Genomic DNA, 20,901 nt, shown 5'->3' with positions numbered 1-20,901 from the left:
GGCTCCAGCAATGCCCTTGGGTGCCACCCACCCCACACAGGAACCCCTGGGGCTGGGGCACAAGGGGGCAGATCAGTCCCATGCTGAAGCCAACCAGCAGCACTCCCAAGAGACCTCTGGCCCCTGCTCTGGTGGGGCGTGGGCACAGGGAGCCAAACCCTGGAGGAGATGGGGTCCCCCTGTGCTGCCATGGCCCTGCTGCTGTCAGGGAGGGCCTGGTTGGGTAAATCCTAACTCGGGTAATCCCAGCCCAAGAAGGATGCCAGAGGCAGATCCCTTTGCCGGCTCCTTTATTCAGGCCGTCTGTGGGGAGGGGAAGGCAAGGAGCCAGGCTCATGACCAGGTTTCAGACTGGAAGCGCTGGGACCGTTCCAGGGCTGTTAAATGCTCCTCTGCTTCTGAGGGGGACAGGCCACCCTCCAGCTGCAACACCGACTGCAGGGCCTCGGCCACCGCTGCCGGCATCTCCTTGGCATTCCTGGGGAGAGAGCGGGACACAATGGAGGGCAAGCAGGAACAGGGGGGCAGAGCAGCAGCCCCAGTGCTCCGGGATCAGGAATCCGCAGTCCCCGTGGCCAAGCCCACCACAGGGCAGTGGGAACCTGCCTTGTCCTGCCACAGGCTGCCTGGCACAGGGTAAATGACAGGCGTGAGAGGCAGCTCCTACCACCCCCTTGAGAGCAGGGCCATTATCCACAGGGCTCTTCACCATGGGCATGTGCAGGCAAAAACAGGGCCATGGGCCCCAGACCCCATGGAAGGAGCATCACAGGTCAGGAGCCCAAACACCAGCCCCACATGGCTCCATTTACCAGCATCCTCATTAGAGAGACACGGGCAACAAGCATGGGTTAGAATTTATCAGCAGGAGGGCAGGAACCTGTCCTTTCATCTCTGGAATCACTCAGTGTCAAACATGTCTGATCCTCAGCTGGGCAGGAGCAGCCACTCCCATCCTGCTGCTGCCTACTCTCAAGAAATCCAGAATGATTGGTTTGATGGTGACATTTGAAACCAAAGCCAGTTCAAACCTCAAAATCAGAGAAATGCTGGGGAAAACATTGAGCCCCTGTGTAGAAAATACCCAAATAGAACTCAGTGCTTTCAAGCACAATTATTTCTTAGGGGAAATCAGAAATTCAGACTTTTTTTTTTTCCTGGAGAGAGTTTCATTTGATGAACTGCCTGTATGACAAAAAAAAAAAAAATCTAATAAAAAATTTCCCAGCCTGCTCCATTTGGCACGAGCAGCTGGCAACGTCCTTGCTGTTTCCCAAGAACAAGGCAGAATTCTGACTTGCGTTTGAAGCTGATTAACATCCCAAAATACCCAGAAAGGAGGTCTTCTTTTTTTGGAAGAGTCTCATTGTTTCTGAGTCAGGCACTGATATGCAAGTACAAGATAATGGAGCTGGGCTTTGTGATGGAAAACATGTCAAATAGCAATTTTTTTTTTCCAAAAAAAAGAGACATTTTCAACCTTTTTGCCCCTGAGTGGGACAAGCTAGGAACAATCATAGAGCAGATGCAGCCCTGGTTCCCCAGAGCCCACCTGGCCCAGGAAGAGAAGGCAGACACAAGTGTCCCATGGCCCAGGGCTGCTGCTCAGGGTCACACAGCTCAGGACTCACTTCCCCTTCAGCTTTCTCCCGGTCTGGCTGAAACTGTGAATTTGGGGGGAAAACAGGATCACCCACCCGCACTTTCCTGCCTGGCACCCCACCGACAGCTCAGTCTGTGGGCCAGGGTGATCCTGGGAGCCTTTCTACAGGGTTTGGGCTGTTCAGGAAAGGAGGAACAGTGTCCTCTGCAATCAGCACAGTGTCACTTGTACAGGGAGGTTGAGGCTCTTGGATCCCACCTGCCTGATGGAGGCTCAGGGACACCCCACATCAGGGACAAAGCCCCCAACCAGAGGAGTCTCAGAGCAACCCTGATGTCCAAAATATCATCCTCATGGCCACACAAAATCTGCCATGGGGACAGCTGTGCAAGCCTTGCTCTTTTCAAGACACTGATCCTCTCTGGGCATCTCCATCAGCACCAAAAAGTAGGAAAGAGAATGGAAGGACAGAATAAAGCCATGACCCAACAGCTCAACAGTCCCAACACTGGGGCTGTGGATGGAGGCACAACCCTAAGTCCCAAGCGCTCCAAACCCCAGACCCAAGGGCAGGAATGCCCAGTTTGGGGTGAAGCTCCAGGAAGCCCAGTGCTGCAGCAGTGAAGGATGGAGTGGGGTGACCTGGCCTCCACTACCCGGGAAGTAAACATGAATCTCCTTCTCCCAGGAATGCAGCGAGGCCAGTCTTGCCCTGCGAGGCGCCAGGGGAGTTCCTGCTCTCCTGAGTGCAGGCAGGAAGGAACCTCCTGCAATCGCTGCTCGTGTCGACAGCTGGGCCCAGGCCTGCACTCCCCAGGTCATGGGGTGCATGACAAACATCATGTGCAGGCTCTGCACAGCTCAAGGAGCCCGGAGCATTTTCCAAGCCTCGCCCTGGGCAGTGGGGAGCAGCCTCTTGCTGCAGTGCAGGCAAGTCAAGGGCTCTGGCCAGGACACAGGCACAGAGCTCAGAGCAGAGCTGCCGACGCTCTGACCCCAAAGGCCAGACCCCACCTTCTGGCCAGCACCTCCAGATGTGCAACCAGCCCCAGACAAGCAACTGGGAGGGACTGTGCTGTCCAAGGAGACTGGCTGTGGTGCAACAGGGCTTGTCCCTGCCCCGGGAGGCAGTTTTGGGTGCAAAGAGCCAAACAGAATGTGCCAAAGCTCCCAAAGCTGCTCCTGAGCCCCAGCACCGCTGGGGATCCTGCCCACACAAGCGGCCACAGGTGCCACACAAGCCTTTCCTCCAGTTTCATGGAGCACTGCTGGAGGAGAGGGCTGTGCAGGGGCCAGGCCTCTCCTGTGTGTGGATGTGCTGTGGGTCAGAGGCTGGGCACGGGGAGGGTTGGGCAGGTGCCACTGGCTGGAGAAGCTTCACCAGTTCCCGCTGTGCGCCTCATAATGGGAGCATGGGGTAGGTGACAAATATTCCTCTCAGCCCAGGGCTCCTGGAGCAGGACATAGAGAGGAGGAATGAGCTGCCCCTCTGTAACAGGGGGCTGAGTCGAGGAAATGCCTCCAGGTGTGTGAAGGAGCAGAAATATGCAGCCCTGCTCCCCCAAGCCCTGCACAGAGACCTCTCACTCACCCAGCCAGGTAGACATGAGCATTCCCGCCGCTCAGCAGCTCCCACACCAGCTTCCCGTTCTCCCGGATGCGGTGCTGGACATAAACCTTCTCCTCCTGCAGGGAAACAAAGCACTGAGCTCATCAGCTCTGGAGCAGCCTCAACTCCTGCTCTCAGGACTGTTCTCAGGGGCTGTTTGCATGAGCTCAGGGCAGCACAGGCCCCTGGAACTGAAGGCACTGGGAGAAGCAGTTGGATCAATAACCAATGTGGGGAAGAGGAACTCCACACCCCATGTCTGCACTGGGATGGGCTGGTGGGACATGGGTGCAGGAGCAGTAGCTTCAGTGAGGAACACTGGTGCCCAAGCAGCCCTTCAAAGCCTTTGGGCATCCACTGGTCAGGGCCATGACCTGGGGAGGCTCTGTGAGGGTTTCCCTCCTGCCCTCTTCTCTCTTCTCCCAGCAGGGCAGAGGAAGCTCTGTGGGCCCTCTGTGCCAAGTTTCCTACAGGACAGAGGCCCTTCCCTGCACCCCTGACTGCTGGAGACCTGAAACAGCTTGGAAGGGCAGAAAGCTTGGAGGGACAGCCTCAGTGCCAGTTCCTGCTCCTCCACTGTCCTTAGGGACTGGATGAGGACTGGCTTTGGATACAGTACAGCCCAGTCAAGGAGAGCTCCCAAAGGGTTAATCCACAAGACTTCAGGCGTCCAAGCAACTGCCTACAGCCCTGGCTCCTGCCCAAGGGAACACCATTGCCAACGTGCCTGAACTCATTGCTGGCCCAGAGAGCTCTCGTGACAAAGGTGACACTGCGATGATGGCCAGGCCCTGTGCTGGGCATGCCCCCACGCCTGATCCTGCAGTGGTGAGCTGGGCCGTGGGCACAGCCTCCTCCCCACGGCCCCCTCTCCAAAGGCAGGACAGCTCTCACTGTGGCTCAGGTCCTGCAGGCTGGAGATGTGTGTGGGAACAGCCCTGAGCAGCTCCAGCCCAGGCTGTCACGGGAGCTGGTCACTGTGGGTCCCACAGCTCCACTGGCTGGTGGCCCTGGAGTGCCAACTCAGCCTGGGCACAGCTCTGGCCGGGCAGTGCCCTCACCAGCACCAGCACAGCCAGCCTCAGCTTCATTAACAGTAACAAGCTCAGTGTTGCCAGAGGCCCTGCCAGCCAGGCTGGGCTCCAAGGGGATCATCTAAGGACCTAGAAACCGGAGCAGCCCAGTGACAAACTAGGGTCACAATGTCTCAGGGCATCCACATTTGGCTGGGACCCATCTGCACTTGGGTGGATGTGCTGGGACAGGGGGTCACTGCAAAGGGACTTAGAGAGAAGAGCAAAACCTTGCTCAGCTGTGGAGCATCCCAGCCCTCACCTGGGTCTTTGACAACAAACTTTTTGATGAGTTAAAGGCCATGGTATCTCCTGAAGCAAAAGGCACAATAGCCCAATGTGGGACAGCCCACCTGGCTGTGCTCCCACTCTGCCTTGGGGGCAGAGGACTCTGGTGACAAACTGATTCGGAGAAAGGGAACACTCCAATGGAAGTCCCATACCTCCACAGTCAGCAAGAGCAAAGGTGGCTCTGGCTGCTCTCCAGATTCAGAGAGGAGCAGCTGCCCCTTCACTGGTCATTCAACAACCCTCTGCAGTGCTGCTCCTATTCATCACAGACTTGGAAAGCCTTCACAGAAGCACCCAGCTTCTGCCTTACAAGTGAGTGGATAAAAGATGCTGAATTCATGTCAACACATGCACACATCCAGGAGAAAGGGCTGGGGCTGGTGCAGCTGAGCTACTGAGAGATCGCCATTCCCTTTATATCACATCTCTGTTCCAAAGCCAGGCTGAGCTTTCAGTGCCATCAATGGACAGAGGAAGGCAGTGAAAGAGCTCAGGAAGCTTCTCTGGCAACACTGCAGCTCCAAGGGGGGATGAGGGCTGCCCACCAGAGACACTGCCTGGGAAAGCAGGAAGCAAAGTGAGGGGCTGAGTTGTGGGTGTGCTCGTACCCATGGGGAGCTTTCCTCCGTGTACCTGGGACTCAGAGAGACCTGGCACAGAGGCCAAGCTCCTCAGCTTCAGCCAGGGCTCAGAGGGACACCGTGAGGAGGGTGGTACTTAACCAGGAAGTTATTGCTTGGTGACCCTCGGAGAAGCTTGGGAGCCTTTTATCACTCACGTGGTCCAGCCAAACAAAGTTGGTTAATGCCTTATCTGCTCTGCTGCTCTCCAGCCGTCCCAGCAACCTTTCCAGCTCAACTTAGCCAGACACATCCCTGCAGGGCAGGAGGGGATCTCAGCCAGCACTGAGGTGCGTGGGGGAGTGAGGTGCCCACTGTGCCACCTCACCAGATCCCTCTCAGGTCATACCAACAGGTACAGGGGACAGACACACTGGTAGAGTCTCATGAGTGCTGCCTGAGATGCTTTTATACAAACCCTCCTCCTCTGGGCACTGACCTGGTCCCTGGAGAAGGCCGTGAAGAGGGTCAGGAGGCCCTTTGTCACCAGCTCTTCCCACTCCGTCTGGCAGTAGAAGTCCTTGGATTTGTGTCGGCAGCCAAAGAAGAGGCAGTTCCCTGCAGAAGCAGAGTACCAGGGCTGTGCTGGGAGCACCCGGTGCTGGGCACTGCTGGTGCCACCTGGCTGACAGCCTCGGCCTGCAGAGCCACAAGCCACGTGAGCGTGAAGTCAAGTGATCTGTGGCAACCAGAGGCTCTTGTCTGCTGAAAAAGGCGGAGGGCAGAAAGTGTCCCCCAGGGCAGCCTGTTCCCTGAGCCAAGGGAATGAGGATGGGACAAGCTGCAGCAGCAGCTCAGCTCAGTAACCCGTGCTCACTCTCAAAGAGCCAAGAAAGGGCCTCTACAGAGCCTGACCCAACCCAAAGAGCTGCCCCGCAGCACAGCCTGGGAATAACCACACAGGCCACACACAGCAGGCTCTGGGCCTCACCTGTCCCAGAGCTCAGCCTGCTTCTGCTCGACACAGCAAAGCCTGACCTGGTGGAACCCTGACGAGCCCCCAGTCCATCCTTCCATCTGCTGACACAGACCTGTCTGCACAAGGGGCATCCCGAGTGCCCCCCAGGTCCATCCCTCACCTCTACATCCCAGTGCCACCCGCTCCTGTATCGCCGCTCGGAAAGGTGCCACCCCCGTGCCAGGGCCAATCATGATCACAGGGGTGGCAGGGTCAGCTGGGAACTTCATTCCTCCTTTCTTCACCCAAAGAGGCACCCGGACATCATCTGTGAAACAAAGAGAGACTGACAGGCATCACCCCACCACCACTGCCCTGTGCCTGCCTGCGGAGGGTGAGTAGGCACTCAGCTCTTCCAGAGTGCTCCAAAGACACAGACAGACCTGGTTCATCACCCCCTGGCACCAAGGGCACACTGCGTGTGTGTGAAAAGCACTTCCGCTATCTCAGCACTGCCTCTGCAAGAACCTGAGTGTAGCACAGAACAAGGCAAGAGCCCCCCGGCACATGGGCTGTGGGACAGGCCTCTCCTCACACAGCCTACGCCAGGGAAGACAATGGTGGAGGCAAGCAGAGATCCCAACCTGGCTGGATGTAAGGGAGGCCCCATGGCTGCCAGAGCTCCAGGAGCATTTGGACAAGGCTCTCAGGGATTCACAGGGTGGATTGTTGGGGTGTCTGTGCAGGGCCAGGGGTTGGACTTGATGGTCCTTATGGGTCCCTTCCAACTCAGCTTTTTCTGTGAAAGAAGGGACCAGCTGTGTCTATGGGACTGGAGGTGCCATAGAAGTCAGAGTGCTGCCAGTTCCAGGACACCAGGAGCAGCCCACAGTGGGATAGCAGGGTCGAGCAGCTGGGAGAAACCCGGGAGTTCAGGGTAAGCTGGAGAGGCACACCGTGCTCTGATGAAGATGGGGCAGTGAGGAAGGACAGCAGGACAATCCTGTCAAGCCACTGTGCTCCCCATGGAGCTGGTGCTCCAGACAGGCAGCTCCTGCACTTGGTCAGCACCCCCACAGCTCCATCACGGGCCCAAGGGATGAGCACTGGGTGATGTGGGAAGCATCCAGGATTCTCACAGAGTCCAAGCACTTACCCTGCTCTGGGTTGAGAGAAGCCAGCCAGGTGGAGCAGAGCCCACGGCGGGGTTTGCTGAGCCGTGTCTTGTACCGCACCACGGCCACGAGGATCTGCATCCGCTCGGGATGGGCCTGTGTCACACAGAGCCATGAGCACACAGCCAGCACAGCTCAAGGACAGCCCAGCACCTCCCCCAGGGACAAAGCCTGTGCCCACCTCCCACCAGGCTGCCTGCAACACCCATCCTAGTCTGGCACAGCCACTTACAATGGAGCCCACCCTTGCTCAAAACCTTTCCAATGGGAAGGGGGTTTTCCTGGAGAACCACTGCTATAGGAATGCTCTGCACAGCTGGCAACAGCGATGGTGGCTGTCCAACCCAAGAGGCACCCGTGGAGGACAAATCCAGCCGTGCACGGGCTGAGGCTGCAGGCAGCTGGGCCGGTCCCACTGCCACCTCCCGGCAGGAGCAGGGAGCAGCACTCCCCCTGGCCCAGTTCTCAGGACATTCCGGTGCCACTACATCCCACTGCCCCCAGGGACAGCGACACCAGACCTCTGAGGTGTACTGGGACAGTCCCGGAACTTGCAGGGCTGCAGGAGAGCAAGTCTCCTAAACTGAAGTATGGCCTAGTCCTGAAGTTTGCATCCAGCACATCAGGCTGCTGCAGGCTCAGCACAGAGCAGGGATTTGGGTGGGCTGTGCAGGCTCCAGGGGACATCTGCACCAATAGTCAGCCCAGGCCCTGCCAGACCCTCTGTTCAGAGTCTGAAATGAGGCCAGAAGGGCTGAGCTCTTACCAGCATGGAGGAGGCGATGGAGAAGGCACGGGGTCTGATGTGAGGGATGAGGTCCAGCAGGTAATCGGCTGGGATGGCACACGTGGTGTGAGGGAAATCCCACATGGCCTGCAAAGTCAAGAGGGTGAGGCCTCGTGACCCCAGAAGGCAGCCTGCCTGCCCTCAGGGTGCCAGGGGCTGTCCCACACAGCTGTGCTGTGCTGCCCATGGGCAAAGGCACCACACGGGGCACCTCTGAGCACCAGCCACACTGCCCCATGGCCCTCTGCCCCCCAGAGCAGCACAGAGCCCACCTAAGAACCCACAAGGATCTAGAGCTGGTCTTAACTGCTGGTGGAAATCCATGGACACTTCAGAAAGTGCTCCAAGCAGATTAAACTCCTCTGCCAAGAAATTATGGCTGATCGTGTCCTAGGTGCTTCCAGCCCCAGAACAGCCCTGATGGGGCAGGTGTGCCCTGCTCCCAGCCTCACCTCCAGCGTGGTCCTGCGAGGCCGGTTGCAGTAGCTGTACAGCTCCTCCTGGCCCTGTGCTGAGCTGAACTCCTGCAGCTTCTCCCGCTCCAGCTCATTCGTGGAGAAACAGGCCAGAAGCTCAAAGAAGGAGCGCCGTGGCACACAGGAGATGTCCAGGTAGTGTGTGACCAGGTACTGGATGGTGCAGGGCTGTGGCAGGAGGGGAGGGAGGGATGTGCCTGCAAGGCAAGGCAGTGGGGACAGCTCAGGGCCAGCACCTGCCTGCCTGCTGTCCCCAGAGCAGGCAGCCCTGCTGCCTGCAGCACCACGCGCTGCACCCACATGCTACTGGAGCCAACTCCACCCATCCCTGCTCCCACCACGGGCCTCCACTCCCTCCTGCTCTCCCCAGTTTGCTTTTCAAGCCCTCAAGTTTGCTACAGCGGAAGTCAGTAGTGGTCAACTGTCCCCAGCTCTTGGCAGGTGCTTTGGGATAATGCCTTATCCACATGGCTCCCGCCCTGCCTGCACACAATGCAGCGGAAATAACCAACAGTGTCATGTGTCAGGCCTGTCTCTGTCTCCCACGTCTCTCCCAAGGGTGTGAGGAGCAGCCTGAATTTCTCTTGGGTTTGTCTGCCAGGCAAAAATTCCAGCACGGACAGACACAGGGAAGTTGGAGATGGAATGGGCGCTCAGGGGCCAGGAAAAAACTCTCCCTGTTCCATGCAGGCACCAAGAGCTCTGAGGGGCCTTGCAGGGGTTTCTCTGGTTGCTTGTGCTGGTTCGTGGCTGCAGGAGCCCCTCAGGAGGTCCCTGGGGCACAGGCAGAGTGGGGAGACCTGCACACCCCATGCAAGGAAGCACAGGATTCCCAGTCTGGACCTGGGGCTGAGGAGGCTGCAGGATCCTCCCCACTCTGTGGTGGGGCTGCCAAGGCACAAGGCCCGGGTGGAGTCTGGCACTGCTGGATTCCTCCAGTAACACTGGCTCTGCACAGGATCCACACACACAGCACTGGAGGGAAGGACAGGCAGGTGTCCTATATCCATTCAACTCTCTCAACCAGGTCTACAGCAAAGGAAGAGCAGAGCTCCAGGCTGGGCCAGAGCTCAGGGGATGCCCTGTCTCAGCAGGAAGGGGAAAGAGCAGCAGGCAGGACCTACCGGGCTCCGTGGGCTCCAGCACAAAGCGTCTGTGTGGCTCCAGGCGCAGGAGCTGGCAGAACTGCTGCACATCTTCGGGGCAGTTCTGGGGCCGGATCATCACCACGTCTCCTGCACTGAACCTGGGGATGCAGGGGGAGCTGCCAAGCACAGCCACAGGGAAGAGCCAGAGGCACAGCATGGCCACCCCGAGCAGCACCCACACCAGGGAGGCAAACTGCCAGTGCCACCAACTGCTCTGACAGGCAAAGGGAGCTGGTCCATGGGCAGGACTCCCGCACCATGGATTGGGACTTGCAGCAGGAACCATGACCACAAGACTGCAGCCTCAGGTATCAGTGAGGAAGGGCAGCAGAAGAGGACAGGCTCCAGGACACCTGGTCCCACACGAGGAGCTCGGGGGAGTTCAGGAAAATGCTCACACGATCCCTGAGCCCGCGATGTCAAACTCGATGAGCCGGACATCCTGGAAGTGGGATTGTGCCGTGACCCTCTGGTTGGACACCACACGGGCAGCGAAGGGATGGAGCTCGCAGGGAGCAGCCCGGGGGGCTGGTGGCTGGAGCAGGTCACTGTCGGGGTGTGGGGAGTCTTCAGGCAGGTAGTGCAGGGTGTATTTGGGGGGCAGGCTGTGGGGAGGAGAGCAATGCAGAGGGGTTACCTCCATGCCACAGCTCTGCCGCTGCTGCAGAGGAGAGGCATGGAGAGGCCTGGAGTGTCCCACTGTATCCACCATTATCCCTATCCCCTGGCCTGTGCAAGGGAACCAAGGGAATGCAGCGGAGACTGCCAGGAGGAGATCCCAAAGCCTCCAGAGCAGGCAGGGGGAGGCTGGCTGGGCACACACGCTCTGCCAGGGCCACAGGCACATCAGGACAGCAAGGTGGGCAGAACCTGGCTGGGGCAGCTGTCACACCCCCCAGGGGACGAGGAGACATCCATCCAGAGAGAGATAGGTCACCTGTGGCCAAAGCACAAGGGACACTGGGGACGCCAGAAGCTGTGTGGGGAATATTCCTGCTCCAAGCAAAGCATGTCTCCACTCTGGAGAGCAGTCAAGGAGGCAGAGCCTTTCACCCCACCCAGCCCCAGCAGTCCCTGCTCACCCTCTGCACTCACCACACATCGGGACTGATGATCTCAAGGCCAGGAGGTAGAGGATACAAGGCAAGGATCTTGTCCCATAAGGCTACGAGCCAGGGATCAACCACGGCATCTGGCCTGCAAGTGGGGAATTCAGGCTTCAGCAACATCATCCCTTCAGGGTCAAGCCCCATTACCCCTGCATGTGCCCAACAACCATCCCCACAGTCATCCAAGGCCGTTCCCTTCCAACTTCAGGTCTGGGAAGAAACATATCTCAGCCACTCTAAGGACTCACTTGCTCTCCAGGGCCAACCACTAACACCTGAATAGGATCTCCAGCCCCTAGGCAGCTCTTGTGGGGTCACTGAGTCCCTGAGCCATCCACAGCCTTTGCCCCATGCCAGGTGAGCACAGCTGAGGCTGCTGCAATGCCTGCAGGTACAGGGCTGTGTGGCACAGCCATGCCCTGCTCTGAACAGGGCTAGGACTGAGCCAGGGGTCATGGCCACATTCAGGGGGTCAAGGGACACCCTGGAGAAGCAGGTGGCCCAGGTCCTGGCAGAGCAGGGTTATGAGCAGGGATCAGCACATTCCCAGAGAGAGCTGCAGGAGCAGCCCCGTGGTGGGAGCAGCACACAGCCCTGCCATCAGCCCCAGGACAGAGCTGCAGGGCACCCCGGGGCCCCCCTGCCACCCCTCTGCGCTCTTACCCCAGGTCATGCTGGTCATCTCCCAAGGCCACTGGCAGCAGTGGGTTGCCCCCGAGCTGGAGCAGCCGTTTGTGCAGCTTCTTTGCAACGAAATTAAACCTGAGCAGAGAATAACACAGGGCAGGGCTGCTGCAGCAGCACAGCAGGCACTGCCACAGCACCAGCACACACTACCAAGGCCACCAGAGCAGCACACAGGCAGAGCCAGCCCCGTGACCTGGCTCATGCCCTGCCCAGCCTGTGCCAGTTCACGGAACCAGCTGGGTGCCACTTGCTGGCCCTCACAGGCTGTGCCCGGCCCCGAAACGGGACATGGGGAGGTCCAGCTCCCCTTCAGGGCAGCTTGTGCCCTGGGCCATAGAACATTTCATTCCCTCCAGCCCCTCACTGCCTCACAGAGCTCAGGCACACCTGTCCCTCCCACTAGACCTCTTTGAGGCACACAGGAACAATCTTCTGGGAGAGACCTGGGACCAACAGGGCTGGCTGCCACCTCTATTTGATGTCTCCTGTTGCCTTGGCCCACAGTTGTGATGATTGACTGACACATGATGTCAATCTGCAGCAAAGCATCCCTGGTGAGGTTGGGAGGAAAGAAAGGGGCAGAAGCCTAATTCCTGGGGCTTAGGAGGGACACAGTAGGGTGAGGATTTTTAAGGCTGGTGGGAGTTACATTTTGTCTGAGCTGCTGCTCCAGAATCAGACTCCGTCTTCCCTTACCCTCTCCATTCTCCAGCCACTCTACTCTCTGCTGCAGTCAGAGCTGTGAGGAGCAGCAGCCCAGGAGCTGCAGAGCTGCTTACTTGGGGTAGGAGGAGTCGCCGAGGCCCAGCACGGCATAGTCCAGCTGGCACAGGGAGCCGGCAGGGAGGTTCTTCCGGATCAGGAACCGCCAGAACATCTACAACGGACACAGCCAGCCAGTCCTGCTGCTGCCATGGAACCCTCCTGCCTGCTTGTCCCTGCATTCCTGTTCACCCACCCACTGGGGCCTCCTGAACCCCAGCAGAGTGGGGAGCACGGCTTTCTGCAGAAGTGCCCCCTGCAAACACCTCAGCTGCTCATGTTCCCCGGGATGTGACTGGTGCTGCTGCAAAGCTCCCCCAGCAAAAATAACCCCTGCTCGAGGTGCTTCAGCATAAAAGAACATAAAAGCAACAGGACAGGAGCACGTCCTACCTTCATGTTGTCAGGTGGGTCTCCCTGGCCGGTGGTCGCACACACAAACACTACCAAAGGCTCATGGATGAGGTTGGCCTGTGGGTACAAACATGGCACAGTCAGGTCAGCAGCCTCCAAACTGCTCTGGAGCCAGGCTGGGAGAGCTGGGGATGTTCAGCCTGGGAAAGAGAGGGCTCCAGGGAAAGCTCAGAACCCCTTCCAGTGCCTAAAGGGGCTCCAGGAGAGATGGAGAGGGACTTGGGATAGGGGATTGGAGCAACAGGACAAGGGGGAATGCCCATAAGCTGAAGGAGGACAGCTTTAGGTCAGATATTAGGAAGAAATTTTTCCCTGTGAGGGTGCTAAGGTTCTGGCACAAGTTACCTAGAGAACTTGTGGGTGCCCCAACCTTGGAAGTGTTCAAGGTCAGGCTGAACAGGGCTTGGAGCAACCAGCACCAAGCCTCTCTGAGTTCAACAGTGTTTGGACAATGCTCTTGGACAGGGTGGGATTGCTGGGATGGCAGGGCCAGGAGTTGATTCGATAATCCTTCCAACTCAGCTTGTTCCATGATTCCATGATTCCATGATCCCATGGGAGGTGTCCCTGCCCCTGGGGCTGGTGGAGATGGAGCAGGAGCAGCAGTGCCTGCAGCAGTCCCCCGTGTCCCACTCACCACGTCACAGCTGTCCAGGGCCTCCACTCGGCACCGCAGGTGTCGGCGCTGGGCTTCTCTCCCAATCCTCTCTGCCGTGTCCTGGGCCGTCCCAGTCTGGCTGCCAAAAAGCACCAGGAGTCTCCGTTCTGCCATCTGCAAGAGACGACAGCAGGGAAGTCACTGGAGGGAAGCGAGAGCAGGGGAGGCAGAGCTGAGGCTGCCCTGGGCCGAGCAGCACTGACCCCCCCAGGGGCTGACACGGCACCCAGCCTGCACAGGGATGGTGAATAGCTGGGATCCAGCAGTGGGATTCAAGGCTCGCAGGTTCTCTTCCCACCCCTGTGCAGCACTGAGGGAGTGATCCCATGTCCCAGCCAGTAGGAAAAGCAGGGACACTACTGTGCTCCCTGTCCCCACGGCCAGGACAGGGGAGAGACTAAAATCCACATCCTGCTTCGCTGAACTGCCCTCATCAGCACAGCGTGAGCGCAGCCCTGGGTGTTCCCCAATCCTGGGTGTAACCTTCCTGTGTGCCCTGGGAATCCTCCATCACCTGAGGGGGCTGGGGCAGAGCCTGGGAGGCTCAGGGACAGACCAAGGTGTGATCACACATGGAGCTCTCAGCCAGGCTCTGACAGAGCAAGGCAGGGAGTCCAGCCCTGAGAGCTGTCTGAGCTGCAAACAGCCGCCATCACCACGTGCCCAAAGAATAATAATAAATTAAACCACAAAAAATAAAATCGCAGAACCACAGACTGGTTTGGGTCCTAAGGGACCTAAAAGTCCATCCCAATCCACCCCAGCCATGGGCAGGGTCACCTCCCACTGTCCCAGGCTGCTCCAGGCCCCATCCAGCCTGGCCTTGGACACTCCCAGGGATCCAGGGGCAGCCACAGCTTCTCTGGGCACCCTGTGCCAGGGCCTGCCTGCCCTCCCAGGGAACAATTCCTGCCCAATCTCCCATCCATCCCTGCCCTGTGGCAGTGGGAAGCCATTCCCTGTGTCCTGTCCCCCCAGCCCTTGTCCCCAGTCCGTCTCGAGGGGCTCCCCGGGGATTCTCCTCTGCAGGTGGGCACCCCCAGCCCTGGCCCAGACCCGGCCCGGCTCGGCCGCTCCGCGGGACTCACCATGGCCCGGCCCCATCCCCGCTGACGTCACAGCTGCGCGACACCTCCCGCTGACGTCATCATCCAGGCGGAAGGGCCGGGACTCCCCGGGCGCCGTGTCCCTCCCGCCTGATGACGCAATCCCATGTCGCCTGTCCTCGTGACGCCATCGCCCCGCGCCGCCGGGCCGGGCCGGGCCGGGCCTGGGGCCGGTGCCGGGTCGGGGGCCGGCGTTGATCTCGGGGCTGGGGCCGGGCCGGCGCCGGTGTCGGGGCTGGAGGCGGTGCCGTAGCCCCGGACGATGCTGTTCTCCCTGCGCGAGCTCGTGCAGTGGCTCGGCTTCGCCACCTTCGAGATCTTCCTGCACGGGCTGGCCCTGCTCGCCTTCTCCGTGCTGCTCGTGCTCAAGGTGGACGGCGCGGCCGCCGCGCTCTCCTGGTGGATCGTGTTCGTGCCCTTCTTCGCCGCCGACGGGCTCAGCACCTACTTCACCACCATCGTGTCCGTGCGGCTGTTCCAGGACGGCGAGAAGCGCCTGGCGGTGCTGCGGCTCTTCTGGATCCTCACCATCCTCAGCCTCAAGTTCGTGTTCGAGATGCTGCTGTGCCAGAAGCTGGTGGAGCACACGCGGGAGCTCTGGTACGGACTCATCATGTCGCCCGTCTTCATCCTGCTCCAGCTGCTCATGATCCGGGCCTGCCGCGTGAACTGAGCCCCGGCCCGGGGGGGCGCGCCCGGCGCTCCCGGGGCCGCTGCCGGGGCTGCTCCGGTCTCTGGCCCCGTGCGGAGGGGCAGGTGACAGGCCGGGACAGGGGCAGTGCCCCAGCTCGCCGCCGTGTTGCAGAGCGTCACCTTTCTCCAAAAGCTGCACGTCCCTGTTTGTGCTCCCTCAGCTCCTGCGTTGTCCTGTCCTGTGAGTGTGGCTGGGCGGACAGTTATTTTATTTTAGAATAAAAATGCGTTGAAGGATTTGGTATATTTATAAATTTCTTTCTGCCTAGAAAGCAGTTGTACCTAAAACTGCTGCCTGGAGGGCGGGCGTTTGCTGTGGATCAGCCCAGACTCCTGCCCTGCCCAGCAGCTGGCTCATGGATTTCCATCTGTCCTCTCACCTCCGTGAGCACCTCATACCTTCAGTGGGCTGACAGGGTTTGGTGAGGTCATGTTGAGATCACCGATGTGTGTATTTTTGAACAGGAATATTATTTTTCTTCTTTGTGTTTCACTCCATTTCCTAAATAGGGAAATGGGGCTATGGCGAGGGCAGGAGCATGCACAGCTGATGCTGGTTCTGAAGGGAGGTCTCACTGAGCCCCAGCTTCGGGGTGCAGCACTGCCCTTAGACCCCCCCCGGAGAACAGCAGGAATTCAGTATTCCCTGTGGAAGTGCTGGCCAGTGTGTGAAGTGCCAGTGCCACGGGGATGCCCAGGGTGGGATTGTTGGGGTGTCTGTGCAGGGCCAGGGGTTGGACTGGATGATCCCTGTGGGTCCCTCCCGGTTCAGGAGATTCTGTGATTCTTGCACACCCTGAGGTGGCACTGGGCCTGCCTCACAGGTGCTCTTCAGCTCCTGTTTCCTGTTGGGATGCGATCTCCCAGCCCCAGGTGCTCAGGTTATTCCACTTGGAGGCTCTCATTGGCTCCCCTGAGCCAAGGACATGTCACCTGGGAGGTGGCAGCTGCCTGCTCCTCGCCACCTCCAGCTCACAGGAGTGTGAGCTCATCCCCCCGTTGCTGTGGTTGTGCCACACGCCCCTGGTCACCCCGAGTGCACGGGCCACGGGTGTTGGTCACCTGCTGTCACAGGAGGTGTGTCAGCAGCAGCCGCAGGGTCACTGTGTGGGCTGGGTGGGAGCTGTGTGGGGTCAGTGTCTGCTGCAGTGCTGGAGCCACAGCCAGTGAGGGACAGGAGAGGAGCAGGACAGGCAGCAAAGCCTCTGAGTCAGGAGGGGACACTCATGGGGTGGCCCTGGGGACCAATGGTGCCTTTGGACACTCCCACAGCTCCCAACCACCAGCTAATTAATAAACTAAGCAAGGGGCTCATCAGACCCAAGAAGATCAAACAGATGATCACATCCCTCAGTCTTGCCGCGACGCTGCGCGGGCACGGGGCCCTTTCCTGCTGCCCAGCCCTGCTGGGGCTGCCTGGACCATGAGTCCCAAATTAACGCCAGCCCTGCCACTGGGGTGTGGTGTCCAAGACAGGGGGACATCCCACCGTGTGCCACATCCCCCGTGTGCCACCCACCTCACCTGCAAGTGGCTTTGCCAGTGTTTTGCTGCTGCCTTGGGGACGAACCAGTGGTCAGCGTGTCCCAGCTCTGCTCCTCTGAGGTAAGGCAGCTTCCCTGCGGGGTGTGGGGATCACAGGGGCGGCACAACATTGAACAGTGGCACTGGCTGTGCTGCCCTGGTGGGAGTGTTGGGGTGGGGGGGATGGTCTGGCAGCCAGGACCACCCTGTATCCCTTCCCAAGACTCATGCCTGGTGCAGAGGAGTCGCCTGCTGTGCCCAGGGCCACCAAGTCCTGGAACAAATCTTGTTGGGGCATTTGGCCTGGCACCCAGCAGTGTGCAGTGTGGGCACACCAGCCTGTGGCCACACAGAATTCCTTCTGGGAGCACCCCCCGTGGAGAAATCCTGCTGGAGCCTCCCCCTGCTGACACAGCTTGAGGGGACCCTGACACCCATTCCCGACCTGGTGTGAGCATCGAGGTCTCTGGCGTGGGATGGAGACTCCTCACGTCCCAGGCCAGGACTCTTTCCCACACAGGAGTACACCCTGGCAAAGACGAAAATCTCACCTCTGGGTTTATTTTTTGTTGCTGTGGCTGGTGGGTTGGGAATTGCTGCCAGCAGGTCCTTTCCCAAACCCAGCAGCAGGGGAGTGCCCTGCTGGTCCGGTCGTGTGGATACATTGGGAGAGAGATGCAGCTTCCCAAGGCTGGTGCTGCAGACCCCAGCCCAGAGCCCCTCTGTACCCCTGGGCTGGTGAGGAAGGAGCCTCTGCACAGCCCAGCCCAGGTGCCAAAGCAGCATGCAGGTGACAGGGGCAGTACCAGCCCCAGCTGCCACCCTTCTGCGTGTGTCCCAGCTCCTGCAGGGATGGGAGCAGCCCTCGGAGAGCCATCCGAAACTGGGGATGAAACTGCAGGAGAGCAGCCAGTGCTACCATGTCCATACACAGAGCACAGCCTGCCTGGCACAGCCCAGATGGGCTCCCTGCACCAGGAAGACAGGGCTCCAGCATGGCCTCCAGAGGGGCAAGGGGGCTCCCAGGAGACATCTGGGAATGGGTGGCCCAAGAGACCTCCATCCCTCCCTGCAGCTTGCCATGGGCAGCACCCAGAGACAAGGAAGCTTCAAATGGCCCGAACTCCGCCAGTCCCGCTGGAATCAGAGTGGAAGGGAGGGCTGGAGCTGGTCCCTGCTGAGACAAGTCACAGCAAGACCCAGGGAACGTCTGGCAGAGGAACATGAGGCAGGAGCAAGTGGAGCAGCTCACCTGGAGACATGGGACATGCTCAGAGCCACCGCCTGCATCTCCCACCTCCCGACTGGAGTGACCTCATGGAGCAGAAGCTGAGTCCTGGGAAATGAGAGACTTCCTTTTTAACCCTGAGTCAGGGTGCTTTCCTTTCAGAAGGCACCAGGAAGGTGCTGGCAGTGGAGGTGATGTCATTTCGCAAACACCAGTCAGCCCAGTGCCTGGCAGCGATGGCCGGGCTGGAGCCCCACCGAGTCCCCACACCAGCCTGGCAACTCCCTTCTGGGTGCCAGAGTCATTGCAAGGGCCACAGGCAAACAAATACATGTCAAAAGCAGATCAAATAGGGGCGTGTGTGTACTCTAGCCACACTTCCCCACCGCAGATTTGTCTATCAGAAGTCAGAATGAGACACTTGGTCCTTTTCTCAATTACGAGCAAATAGCACTTTTCACTCTCACCAGAACACAGCCCTGAAGCCAAACAGGGCTGGGGCTGATGTGCCCAAGCACCCGAGGGTAGTCATGAGACAGCAGCTGCTCCTGGGGACCAGGCACCCCATGGCCCTTCCAGGTCCTGGGATGCTCGAACATCACGTAACCCTGAGACCCTGAATCTTAGCAGAAACACCCCTGTGGGTGGGACTGTCTGAAGGAAATTGAGGGCTGGGCATAGCACAGAGCTAGAACGTTGCTGGGGCATTGCTGGGGGGGGGTCAGGGGCAATGAGGGCTCCCCTGCACAGCATTTCCTTCCCAGCATTGCCCCGTTTGACTCAGCTGAGGTAAGGCAGCTGGAACTGTGTCCTTGTGATCCTTGTGATTGACACCCAGAGCCCAACCAGGGCAGCATCCCCTGACAGAGCCGAAGAGCTGCACATGGGGCCAGCATGGGCAAGGAGGAAGAGCCCCTCAACAAAACCTCTGGGACTATTTCTTTACTACAAAAAGGGACAGGAAAAGTAAAGTGAAGAGTTGCTCGTCCTGTGTTTGGGTTTGGAGCTGGAGGTTTTGGTCAGCTCACAGCCACTGGGTGCACACGGCCACTGGCAGTGCCACATGTCCCCGAGGGACCAGGGCTGGTTGGTGCCTCTCTGTCCTTAGTGGGGATGAGACCCCTGTGCTCAGAACCAGCCCTGTGCAGTCAGCAGGGGATTTCCAGAACAGGGACACTCATCCACCCCCCACTGAATCCAGGTGAATCCAAGGGCTGTGTGTTGTGTGGAGGTGGGAATGCAGGAGTGGTGGCACTCTCTGGGCTTCAGGATCCACCACAAAGGAGACTGCCATGGAAATGCTGACATGCCATGAGCCCACAGAGACTGTACTGACAAGCCATCATATCACAAAAGGAAAGAGTATGCGTTTATTTTGTTCTTTCAGGTAAGAGTCGACTATGTTTCTCCAAAAATAGGGTGAGACTTATGGGAAATGCACTCGGGACATTTCCCTAAGTCTCAGAGAGGGGATTTGTTGAAATGAAGTACCACGAGAAGGTTAAAAATTCACTGCAGTACAGGACAAACAAAAGAACTTACGAAAGACAAGGGAATAACCAATCCTGCAGGAACCGGGAGCCATGACCCGAGAAGTGAAGAGCAGGAGGACACTGTAAGTCAAATTACAAAGCCAAAGAACAGCTTTGTGTGATTCCAGTGTTCATTAGCATAGTAAAATCCCTGCCCACATGCTGTGATCACCCCTTACACATAAGCCCCTTCCCCACAGAGCATGAGTAGTGAAAGAAATGTGCAGGGGATCTTTAAACGAGGCAGAGACTGCAAAACCAATGGCTGCACTATTTGTGGTTACCTGTAGGGAAATGCTGATTTCTATGGCTTCAACTGTGTAAAAATGGGCACTTGCCATGCTGAGGGTATGTCAGCTTTCTTGATTCACCACCCAGCACCCATCTCTGCATAGACGTGAAATAAAATCCTCATCTCTACTCAGAGCATGAATCTGCTCCTTGCAGGCAGGGTGAAAGATCCCAGATTGGGGACAACAGGAAGAGGGAGCGGCCCGGAGGTCTGAGGAGCACCCGGGGACTGCTGCACCTGATGTCACAGCATGGTGACACACTGCAGGACCTCTCAAACACCGTCAAAGGTGCTGGGGAGAGTCAGGGGCAATGAGAGCCCCCCAGCACAGCATTCCCTCCCGGCATTGCCCCGTTTGACTCAGCTGAGGCAGCTGGAACTGGGTCTGTCCACACAGTTCCTTGTGATAGCCCCACCAGGTTCTTATCAGGGAGGTGCATCAGCAGGAAGCAGCTCGGCTGTACAGCCCAGAGAGAGCAGATCTGGCTCCCCAGCCCTTCCACTCCCAGGGAAATCCTGAGTCCTCCCCACTCCCTCACCTCTCCTCGAGGTCTGCAGGGACCCCGGAAAGCTGAGTCAAGCACGTGGAAGGGATGACCACAGTCCCAGCTGGGCCATGACGGTGTCTTGGCCCCTCCGGTGTTCACTGGCACAGCCCAGCCAGCGCTGCTGAGCCCCTCCCAGCAGAGCAATCCTCCCCTCTGATGTGAGTTTCCATCGCGTTGTAGTAAACGTTATTATCAGGTACCTACTACTCGTTAGATTCCAGGGCAGTGGATACTGCAAATATCACTCTCACCTCTTACAGACCTTGTAGGGAGCTTGTGATGGGAATGTTAAAGCTGGGGAGAGCAAAGAGGAAACAGAATTGGGGGTGTGACAGCACAAAGAAACAGAGGGACAAGGGTTAAATTTAGTGATGTGCCCTGCTCCTCCCAGACCTGATCCTTCCGACCCGGAAGATTGTTGTGATCCCATCATGACTCTGCCAGGCTGCGGGGCAACCAGCCCCTCTTTCCTCCAGCTCCCTGTATTTTATCCTAATACTGCTTTTCCCAGGAAAAGATCTGATTATTCACCAGGATTTCTGAGCGGCACGGCTTGAGACAGGGTCAGCTTTCAGAGCGGATCTCCTTGCAGCTCTCACTGACACCTTTGTTCCCAGGTGTCCAACCAGCTTTCTCCTGTGCTTGGGTTTCCAGGAGCCTTCACCCCA

General features: G+C 58.6%; 2 protein-coding genes across 2 annotated transcripts; one reads left to right on the top strand and one right to left on the bottom strand.

Annotated features, from left to right (window-relative positions):
* Positions 1-279: 279 nt before the first annotated feature.
* NDOR1 (NADPH dependent diflavin oxidoreductase 1) lies at positions 280-14,460 on the bottom strand. The gene is made up of 15 exons (XM_066201252.1): positions 14,399-14,460; positions 13,290-13,424; positions 12,632-12,709; positions 12,256-12,353; positions 11,453-11,551; positions 10,776-10,877; positions 10,079-10,285; positions 9,657-9,778; positions 8,509-8,729; positions 8,036-8,143; positions 7,251-7,365; positions 6,276-6,422; positions 5,636-5,754; positions 3,195-3,289; positions 280-478 (listed from the first exon to the last, which is right to left on the bottom strand). The coding sequence occupies exons 1-15, from the start codon at positions 14,399-14,401 to the stop codon at positions 334-336; spliced, it is 1,794 nt and encodes a 597-aa protein (XP_066057349.1). The 5' UTR covers positions 14,402-14,460; the 3' UTR covers positions 280-333.
* A 69-nt stretch (positions 14,461-14,529) lies between these two features.
* On the top strand, positions 14,530-15,346 carry TMEM203 (transmembrane protein 203). Its single transcript, XM_066201167.1, has one exon. It carries the CDS (start codon positions 14,679-14,681, stop codon positions 15,087-15,089), a length of 411 nt encoding a protein of 136 aa, XP_066057264.1. The 5' UTR covers positions 14,530-14,678; the 3' UTR covers positions 15,090-15,346.
* The last annotated feature ends 5,555 nt before the right edge of the window (positions 15,347-20,901 follow it).

This window comes from Chamaea fasciata, unplaced genomic scaffold (assembly GCF_029207755.1).
Source record: "Chamaea fasciata isolate MVZ Bird 193981 ecotype frontalis unplaced genomic scaffold, bChaFas1.0.hap1 SCAF_20, whole genome shotgun sequence".
Classification (NCBI taxonomy): Eukaryota; Metazoa; Chordata; class Aves; order Passeriformes; family Sylviidae; genus Chamaea; species Chamaea fasciata.
The sequence above is the reverse complement of the archived record's forward strand: the minus strand, read 5'-3'. Positions and strand labels throughout refer to the sequence as shown.

What these genes read in the sequence shown, in the direction of transcription:
- NDOR1 (XM_066201252.1), bottom strand. An exon ending in ATCATCAGTCCCGATGTGTG is followed by an intron (nt 10,286 to 10,775) that starts GTGAGTGCAGAG and finishes TCCTCCCCACAG; the next exon opens with CCTGCCCCCCAAATACACCC. An exon ending in GCTCATGTCTACCTGGCTGG is followed by an intron (nt 479 to 3,194) that starts GTGAGTGAGAGG and finishes CTCTCTCCCCAG; the next exon opens with GAATGCCAAGGAGATGCCGG.
- TMEM203 (XM_066201167.1), top strand. Translation starts at nt 14,679, where the DNA reads ATGCTGTTCTCCCTGCGCGAGCTCGTGCAGTGGCTCGGCTTCGCCACC.